This window comes from Cupressus sempervirens, chromosome 7, assembly GCF_028749045.1.
Source record: "Cupressus sempervirens isolate cs-2001-9-10 chromosome 7, ASM2874904v1, whole genome shotgun sequence".
NCBI lineage: Eukaryota > Viridiplantae > Streptophyta > Pinopsida > Cupressales > Cupressaceae > Cupressus > Cupressus sempervirens.
In genome coordinates, this window is record NC_143124.1 from 883,014,694 (window position 1) to 883,025,532 (window position 10,839).

A 10,839-nucleotide genomic window follows, 5' to 3' on the forward strand; every position below is an offset into this window, starting at 1 on the left:
GACAGCAGGGACTAACAAACACAAAACCAAAATATACTGCTTTATATTCACAAATTTTAAAGGAATATTTTAAAGAGTCTTAAAACAAAACAAAATGCTGTGCTGCAGACTGGGTCATCCGTTCAGCATGTGCCGCGTAGACTATTTCAGCTCTAAAAAGCTTAACCTCATCGAACTTCTTTAATAATATAACATTTTGAGGTAATGTTGACGGGGTAGCGGCCAAGCCTGCATAATCTACCTGCTAATAATAATAAAGTATACGTAACAGGTTCAAATTATGCGGTCGAAGGTTCCGCGGATTTATAATATGTGTATTGCCGAAGTCAGCCATGGCCTGGTCATGATCATTCTCCCCTCGTTTCCAATCTATTTATAACCCCAATTGCTCATTGTGCTTTACAATATCTTCTTCTTCTCTTTCGTATTCTGCAAAAATGTATTTATCAGCGAGTGCATCAAAGATAGTGCCGATGATGTTTCTAGCGGTTATTCTCCTATTCTCTGCTGTAATGGCCGAGTCCTCGGACGAGGGGGGCAGCATATACACGGCATGTAATGTGGTAAAGTACGCGAACGGCTCACAGTTCGATACCAACCTCGAAGCGCTCTTTAAATCTCTGACGGAGAACGCAGCATACGCCGGCTTCGGCGCTTCTGTTTACGGGCAGGACACGCCGGATCAGTTGTCGGGGCGCCTCCAGTGCAGTCCAGATCTCTCTCCCGCCGACTGCCGGACCTGCTCAGCGGAGGCGGTGAATGTCGTCCGCCGCGACTGCCCCAACGCCATCGGCGCTCGCGTTCAGCTGGAGCGTTGCTTCCTTCGCTACGAGAATTACACCTTTCTCTCCGTTTTGGACACCAACTTGTGGTACGGTGTTGCAAACGTCAGTAACAACACAGACATCCACTTTAACACTGGCGTTAGGAATGTGTTGGCGGATCTGTCTAGGAGGGCCCCCGCCAGTCCTATCAAGTTCGCCCAGGAGTCATTCGCTGTTGTTTCTTCGACTTCGAAAGTCGTGAGCATCTATGCCATGGAGATGTGCTGGCGTGACATGTCCAGGAAAGACTGCGCGGCCTGCCTTTCCAAGGGAATTGAGGAGGTCTCCATCTCGTCTAGCCAGAGAGTCGGTGCTCAGGTTTTCATGGGGAGCTGCACCCTGCGCTATGAGCTCTATCCCTTCGCCCAGCACTTCTATTAGTCTCTGTACTAGTTATTTTTTAATTCCTTTCTTTTAATTGGGGTGATTCACCATACAAATAATGGCAGGCGTACACGCCGAACAATTTACGTTTTATACCACAAGTAGATTGTTTGTTTGATGTCCTTAATAAAATCTAATTTGCAATTGAGATGAGGTGTTGTTAAGACTACCATGAATTAAAAAAATTCCGAGCATTCAATCATATATTGATGAAGCGTAGATTGAGGTTTGGTTACGTAACAGATTATTTAGATTAAAGTGAATTTTCAGTTACTGTGATTAAATCTATCGTTGTCAATTGGTATTTAATTTTATACCATCATATTTTATATGCTCATCTTTTCTACAACAATTATATTCTTTGATTGCATAATAGACGGTCAGTTTTACATTTGGTTTATACATATTTTTAAAAATCAATATTCAGTGTTGGAAAATAGAAAAGAGTTGACAGTTCTGCTTGTTCTCTTATTTTTGATCTAACATTGTTTGGACAAGATTTTTCTTTTTAAAGAATTAAAGACTTGTGACTAGCAACACTCTTAAACAACATTATAAAGAATTGTATTTTTTAATAATTTGAGTGTATATATATATATATATATATATATATATATATATGGAGAACCATTTTCTGAAATATGATTTATGAAAAAATCTTTGATAAACAATTTGAAATTAATAATTTTTAATTCTTAAAAAGATCAATTTTTATTGTGCATTTCTCTTTGCTATCATTACGTTATGTGCAAATTATAGTCATTACAATACTATCATCAAACTTAATTTTACATTGAATCTCTAACATAATTAATACTTTTATTACTATATAAAAAATACATTAATATAATAAAGAAAAAAATATTTTTAAAAAAAAGTTTTATTAAAGATGTCTAAAAGTCGCAAAATAAATAAATTTGGAGAATTCAAAATTTATCTCATGGCCGATACATATGATATTAAATGCAATATTATTTCCTTACTCTCTACTAGTTTAGAAGAAAAAATGATGTATATTATATTTCTTAGAGGGAAAATAAATTTGGTCTTCATGATAAAGAACAATTAGATTTCCCTTTCATAATGCACTTACACGTGACATTTCATATCCTCTCTCTACTTAGTCATGGTTATAAAGTGGGAGCTGAAGGTCTTTTAATTTTATTTTATGAAAATTGTGGACATAAAGGCACTTGTGAATACTTTATTTTGTTCCCAACATATATTATTAGTCCCTTCTTTTAAAGCAGGAGACTATAGTTTTCGATAGCCTTTTCAAATATTACTTTAATTCTTGGAAATCACGCTCATTTCCTAGTTTCTCATTTAACCTATGGCCAGCTTAAAAAAATTTATTAAACAAGATTATTACATTTTAATCTCTATTTTTTGATTGGGCATCAACCTTTTTCAGGGTAGCCTTTTTATTTTTTGATACATAAGAGTAGAATAAAACTGAGACTTTAGAGATGTGTCTTTTTTTAGAGATTTCACATTGCATTGTGCATGAACTTTATGTGCCTCTCTATGCTTTTACAAATGAAATAATGACACCAACATGGCTAATTATAAGGTAGCAAACCTTCTAGAAATTCTCAAGGCTTGTTGAAGTTGCCACTGATTTTTCCATCTTGGTGTTTGAGGTTGAAGAAATGTGGTCACAAGAGAGTTATTTGTGCCTCTTATGTTCATTTTACAAGAAGTCAATACCAAGGTTCACCAACAATTATTATTGATGTAAGATTCATTTGGTTTATTTTAGCTTTTCAATTTGTATCTAGAGTCTCTATAATCTTCTATTTCAGATTTTTGTGTTCATCTAATTCTCATTATATTGGGATTATCTGCCAATATATTCCTTGTATTCATTGTAAAATTAGCCAAGGCGTTGTGCAAGGATGGTGTGTGTAAATTGATTATTTTCAAGTCTATGTGTATGGAAATTGTCAGTGTCAACACTAAAATCAAATTCTATCTGCAACTTTCATTTTGTCAACATTTTTGTGTTTTGTTAAGGCACCAAGAGTTGACCTAATTAGCGTTTAAGAATATTTTCTTGCCAAACTAACTTCTCAATCTACTAGTTAGTAACATTATATATGTTTTTAGAACACAAAAAATAATTATAGGTAATCATGTACTGAGAGTTTATTTCTTTGCAAACATTCTGACTTAGTTGTTTGTATAATCTCGTATAACAAGTTTCAAACTATTCTTTGGTTTTTTAATTTCTTTTAAATAATGCCCTATAATTCAATCAGATTCTTGATGAACATTGTATAGTAAGCTGGACACTAATTCTATAGAATACTAGGAACAATTTTGTAATTAGATACAAAATATAGTCTATTGGCAAGTGAATATAGAAAAAAATGAATATAGCTATGAGATTATTATTATAATGTTATGTAATAGCATGCTTAGGAAAATGTGACAAAGTTCTCAAATATTTCTCTTGTGGGTTCATTATGAATTGTTCGTATTAAGGGTTTTTTTAAAAATTCAACTTTCATTGAAAGTTTGGAGCTAAATATTTCAAATACATATGGGAGGTATATGTGATCTTTCTTAATTAAGGTTGAGAAAAAATTTAATCTAAGATTAGAATTTAGTTTCTTTTTATACTAAGGTTTATTTTAAAGTATTAATGCTCAATTGATTTTTTTAGAGTCTATTTTATTAGGTTTATGGAAGTAATGTTTTCACTATCTATTTATTAATATATCAAATAAAATAAAATAAATTCTCAAATTTAAAAAAAATAAAAATAAAATTTATTCATATACATTAATAAAACTCCTTGAAATTTTTAGAAAGCTCTAATTTATAAAAAGTTACTTCCATCGCAATCTAAGGGCTCCACCAGTTACTTCATGTTTAGGGATGACATGAAAGAACAAATGAACAAATACCAATGGACTAGATATTTGTTCATGTGAGAAAATCATCTAACAAACCCCAACATTAGCCTTCTATATTTCAATTTTCTTTCAAATAATACATTTGGCACAATTAGTAAATCATTAATAAATAAAATCTTTTTACAATGAAAATAAGACTAATTTTATTCAACAAAAAATTATGATTATGCACTATCTTTTTCCATTTCAATAGTTGAAGTTAAAATTTAAATTTCCTAAAATAATTTAGTATGAAGAAGTTTCTTTTTTAATATAAAAAGCAACAAGAGGGTGTTGACCTATGGTACAAACAACATACAATAAACAATGTCAAAAATAATGGAACTTAGTCCCAAACAACCAGATACAATGAATCTTAGCTAAAGTCTACCTCTGTCAAAAACAAAGGTCCGAATGAAGAAAACCCACCAACCATGGTCCACATTGCTAAGGATCAACATGGAACAAGCCCCCATACTGGCTACTCATTCTTAAACCAAAAACAAGAACAAAGACCTCGAAAGACTCCTTTAAAACAAACAACAACCATCTGTCATAGTAAGAAAGAAAAAAAGATGGGGATACAATCCCATCCTCAAAAGACCTAGTAACCAATCTCAAGAAATAGATAACTTGTTCTTCTTTCATCAGCATAACGAGGCAATAGATAGCCCATCCTTATTTTACCATCATGGGTAGGAAAATATGGTATATTCTTCTACCACCATTGTGGCCAAAGGTCCATAGCCACCAAAACCATTAGTATTTCCAAAAATCTTCCATCCCCTAGGATACTCCCTACCCACCTCAATAGCGAAAGGGTCCCCATTAATAAAAGTTGGGGGAGGAAAGATCAAAAATCCATTTTTGGTTAGACAGACTACAAAAAAATGACACCCCCACTCCCATCCCCATCCACATAGGTTATCTCAACCACCAAAATCAGAAGCATGAACTCCATCTTGATTGAAGTCAAAAGAAACTTGAAAAAAACATAGAGGAAGAATCCAATAATCTCTAAGTCCCTTGCTTAGGAGGAATATGCCTCAGAAACAAAAGAGTAATAGGAACAATCCATCCAACATGTCTCCATTCCACCTCAAAATAAAGGGATCCCACCTCAATATGGATAATGTGGAGGAAGAGACTCCCTAGAAAAACCTTCTTCAAAGACCACTCGACCATCCAAACATCAACATTATGAGAAGGATTTTCCCACCCAATATCAATCACATCCACAAAACATATCACCACCTAAATAGATGATATCTCCACCTCTATAAGATTTGTGTGGTAGATAAACAATAGTGGTACCTAGCCCTCATAGAAAAAAATCCATCTAAAGGTGCCTTTGAAACCCGAGGTGAGATTTTACCTCAATAGATAACTCTAGGGGGTAATGCAGAGCCAACATAGATTCCTCTAGAGAATCCAAAGGAGGAAGACTTTGCAACTGGGAAGCACCCGAAGAAATAAAATTTCACTTACCCAAAAGTAAGGAGCCAAAGAGGGCCCCTAAGAGCTAACAACAATCACTAGACAACTAAAAGGAGGGCCATATAACAGAGACCACTCAAGGATATGAGAAATATGCACCTTTGAAATCATAAAAGGAGCACCAAAGCTCAATAAATAGATGGAATGGATAGATCCATCACTGCAAACTTTTAACCCATCAAAGAGTCCCCAAATTTGACAAACGCAGAAGTAGGGTACCCCTAGTAGAGCCATGAAGGAGAAAGAATCCATCTTCACACATGAAAAAATAAAGAAGGCATCATCAAGGAAGATCCCCCACTATTCCAACATGAAGATACCAATAACACTAGAGATCCTCCCTTCATAGAGAAAAATGTTTAAGAAGCAAGCATCTAGTGAGTTAGAAGCTCCCACAGAAGAAAGAAGCATGGTCCTTGATTTTGCAAAAATCACTCCCACACCATGGCAAAACCAAGGCAACATAGGTTTGAGAAGCACCCTCCATTCATCCATCTTGGCATCATCAAATACCGCGCTGCCACCATCGTTGGCCCATTCACTACTAGAAACCTTAGCTTGCCCCACACTCATATTATTCTTACTGTTATTATGAAGAAGTTTGTTATAAAATATTTTTAAAATTATAATATATTTTATAAAGATATTTAAATTTTCAAACAAATTTAAGTTTGAATTATGCAAAATGTTAAAAATGATTTTATATTTTTAACTATAGAAGAAATTATACTTTTAACTATAGTAGATTATGACTTATGGAGAACAAAAAATCTTGAATTATTCATGATTAAAATATTAAAATAAAATTAATTAATATAATTATAAATTATTTCAATTACATTATTCTCCATTATTTTCTCAACTTGTTTTATTTATCCCAGGTTTATACTATTAAAAAAGTTTCTTATATCTACAAAGGCTCTTAATTTCTTCTTCTCCATTTAAATTTAATATTATATAATATTAAAAAATTATAATATCTTATACTAATATCAAAAGATAGGAACTCAAGCCCTCATAGAGCTCTTGTTTAATTAAATTGATTTCTACCTCTACGTCCACGACCACCAAAGCCTTTCTCTATTTTTTTTTCATATGTAATTCAACCAACATCTAACTACTAATATCATTATATGTAATCTCAATTGAGATTGCAAATTGAAACATGATAAGTGCAAGCCACAAGCAATTTTTGTTTATATCTATTAGAATCTTGGTAAACATCATTTTTTTTAGTAAGTGCTTCAAAGTCATTATAGAGAATGTATGTTCATTTACCTTCATTATTTGTCATCTCACATAAGACTTTAGATTAAAACAAAGGAAGTTTTATGCAACAGATTACTATGTTTTGGATATAGTAATTTTTTTGAGAATAATAGGATTAACTTTTGTTCTAAAGTATCCTTGTCTTTTATTTTTCTATTGTAGTTTTCTTTTTCCACATCTGTTGTGTTGAGAAAAAACTTCCAGTCATATGTTTAAAATTGTGCATTAGTTTTTGACATATTGATGGCTAAGTTGAAAGTTGATTTTCCAAAACAAATCAAAATAAAGAAAAACAAATGTTGTAGCAAATAATGTTCACTCTTTATAATAATAATTATTCATTTATTATTACAAGATTAAAGTTTTTGGGTGGGCCAACATTAATTTTGCAACTATAATAAGTTACTAATCTAATATACTTATTTCTTATAAGGCATGCTATAATTTGGATGACTTTAATCATAAAATATATTGAAATCTGGTAAAAGCTATTTGTTTCAATTAATGATGTTAAATCAAAGTTTCCAACAACAACAAATAGGCTATGGGAAGTGAATTCTTGTTATATGAAATTGATGAGGTCGCAATATTTTCTAAAAGACACACTTACCATGGGTAATCCTGATTTATTTTAGAAAATACATAAATTTAATCATTATATTCTATTTATTTTAGAGTTACCAATTATTATTTGTATATATTTTTATTTATTTATTTATTTTCATTACTTATACATTGTGTAAAATCTCTATCTAACCAGTTTACATTCAACATCAACTATACAACTATCAACTATACCCTTTCACCTATTCTCAGTGCAAGCACTACTTTTTTAATTAGTGCCTCTATGCATTTTCATCACATATTGAGAATATTGCTTTACAAGAAATGGTAAATAATGTAGTTTCTAGAAAATGGTTGACACAACTATCATTTTTTAGATCAACATTTCTTTGACCTGCAAACTAGGTATACAATAAACATTCTTGCATCTTTCTAGGTTTGTTATGCAATGATTTCTTGCACCTTAGTCAAGCCACATATTTTTCTATTTTTAATGATTGGAAGATATAATAGAGTACAATTTTATTTATTTTGGAAATTTGATGCAAGTTGTATGATTGTTTAATGTAGATGTTAATTTTTATATGATATTCTATTAATGTGGTGTTTCATTCATGATGTTCATCAAATAATTAGTTATGAAATATCTTTAAATTTGTATTTTTTTACCCAATCAATCTAAAACTAACATGAAGTATCTTTAAAAGTGTTATGATAGATCAAATATTTAATTGTTTTGAAAGTACTAATATGGAGATTTATTTAGATCCTATACATTTGTATGATAGCATTATTTACAATAAGATCAACTGACATGCATATACATAGGTCTCTATATATATAAAATCTAAATCTAACTAAAAATGGAATTAAAAGTACACACACAAACAAAATTGGCCAAAGCCACACACACACACATAGGTGAGAGTGGAATTTAAGACCTCATATATACATTTATTTATATATTTATACACACACTAGATGCCTTTTATTTGATTTAATTTTATTATTATTATTTGCTCTTTACTTTTTCTTTTCTTTTTATTTATTTAGTCTCATTTATTTATTTATTTCTCCTTTTTAATTTTTTTTCATGATTTAATTTTTAAATAATTTGAGATTAATTAATTTTTAAATAAATTGTGGATTAAGGATAAAATAAATTTTTTAGTAGACACGAAATCTCAAAAGTCTTACAATTTTCATTTTAATTGCTAATTTTATTGTTTGTGTGTGCATGCGCATGTCTGCATGTGCGTGCATGTGTGCACATTTATATTATACCATTATTTACAATAAGATTACCTGATATGTATATACATAGGTATGTATATGTCCTACTAAAATAAAACTAACCAAAAATAAATTTGAAAGTACTAATACACAAACTTATATGCATCCTATACATTTGTATGATACCATTATTTACAATAAGATTAACTGACATGCATATACAAAAATCTATATATATCCAATTAATCTAAAACTAACTAAAAATAGATTTGAAAATACTAATACACATACCTATATATATATATATACATATATATATATATATATATACATATATATATATATACATATATATATATATATACATATATATATATATATATACATACATATATATATATATATATATATATACATATATATATATATATATATATATATATATATATATATATAAACATACCATATTTACAATAAGATTAACTAACATGTATATATGTATATTTTTATTTATATATATACACATACTAGTTGCTTTTTATTTGATTTGATTTACTTATTTTTATTTTTTCTTTACTTTTTCTTTTGTTTTTATTTATTTCATCTTATTTATTCATTTTTTCTCCTCTTCAATTTATTTTTTCTTTAAATTTTTTGAGATTAATTAATATTTTAATTTATTATGGATTAAGGATAAAATAGATTATTTAAGAGACCTAAAATTCTAAAAGTCTTACAATATTTTTAATTTGTTATTTTTTTTGTACTTAATTTTTTTTTTTCTTTGGGCCTTTTTATTCTTTTTGTTTTTCTCATGTTTTTTGTTTTATCATTTAGTATTTTTGGGCCCCTCATCTAGTTTTTCCTTCATTTCTTTCTTCTTCCACTTTTTCCTCCTTGCTTTGTGTGCAATTTCCTTTCCCTCTCCCATTTTTTATCTTTTGAGTTATTACATCATGATAATAGAACATATAGTGTAATAAAATACCTTAATATTAAAAAATTGTTATATAATCAATTCAAAAACTTATACCAGAAAAGTAATACAAATCAATTATTAAATTAACACTTCTAAAACATAATGAGGAAAAATACAAAACCAAAAAGAAAAAAATTATATTTTAATCCAAGATCTTAAATAAGTTTTAAAATAAATTGAAACAAAAACATGTGTCATAAACTAAGTCAACCATTCACTTTTAATATATCTACTTACTATAATGGACAAAAATCTTGAACCTATACTATGTCGATGATTTCAGCTAGGTAAAGTCGAAAGTATAGGCTCTTGCTTTCTTTTTTGTCTATGGCTTTTATTTGTGAGTTTTAGAGGGAGGACATTGAGGTGGTAGTGGCAAAGCTTACACAAACTCCTTGCTAATAATAAAATAAAATATGAGTAATAGGTGTTGGGTGTATATGTGAAGCCCAATGGTCTTCCATTTATTATTTATATTTTATTATTATTTTCCTCCAATTTTTTGTCTCTTCATTTCTTTCAAGACTATATATTGGTATCGGAGGTTCATTATTATATATCGTATTCAAAGAGCTGATGCTACAATTGTCATGTTGTTACAAGCTAGAGTTGCAATTGCACCAAAAGATCGACCTGTTAATACATGATACAACCACTACACTTATAGAACACAGGAGGTAGTTAAACCATGTCATGAATCCCAAAGGGGAAGGCTAACAGTTAGTCCAAAAATTTCCCTCTCAATGTTACCCAAGTATATTCAAACCTATGACCAAGCTCTAATACCACTTGTTACAAACTAGAGTTGTTGTTGCACCAAAAGATTGACCTCTTAATGCCCGATGAAACTACTAGTCTTATAGAACATAGGAGGTGGTTAAACCATGTCATGAATCTCGAAGGGGAAGGTTGGTAGTTAGTCTAACAGATGTAAAGTTTAGACTTTAACTTTAATAAGTGAACTTCCCTGCATTATGGACATACCCACAATTTGTGGTGAACCATGATAAATTTGTGCGTTTGAGTTTTTCTTCTTTCTTGTTGTTTTGTTCTTTTCAGTTTGCACTTTCAAAAAAATTCACCATTAGTATCACAGCTTGGTGTAGATGCTGGGATCAATTTCAATATTTGAAAATATGGAGTTAGAGAATATTTGCAAGTGCAAAAATTCTAAGGACAAATTTTTTGT

The 10,839-nt window shown here is 30.3% G+C and overlaps 1 protein-coding gene across 1 annotated transcript; it reads left to right on the forward strand.

The window, feature by feature from the left end:
- The first annotated feature begins 437 nt into the window (after positions 1 to 437).
- Positions 438 to 1,356, forward strand: LOC149550302 (antimicrobial ginkbilobin-2-like protein). Its single transcript, XM_089795066.1, has one exon. The coding sequence runs from the start codon at positions 438 to 440 to the stop codon at positions 1,203 to 1,205; it is 768 nt and encodes a 255-aa protein (XP_089651192.1). The 3' UTR covers positions 1,206 to 1,356.
- The last annotated feature ends 9,483 nt before the right edge of the window (positions 1,357 to 10,839 follow it).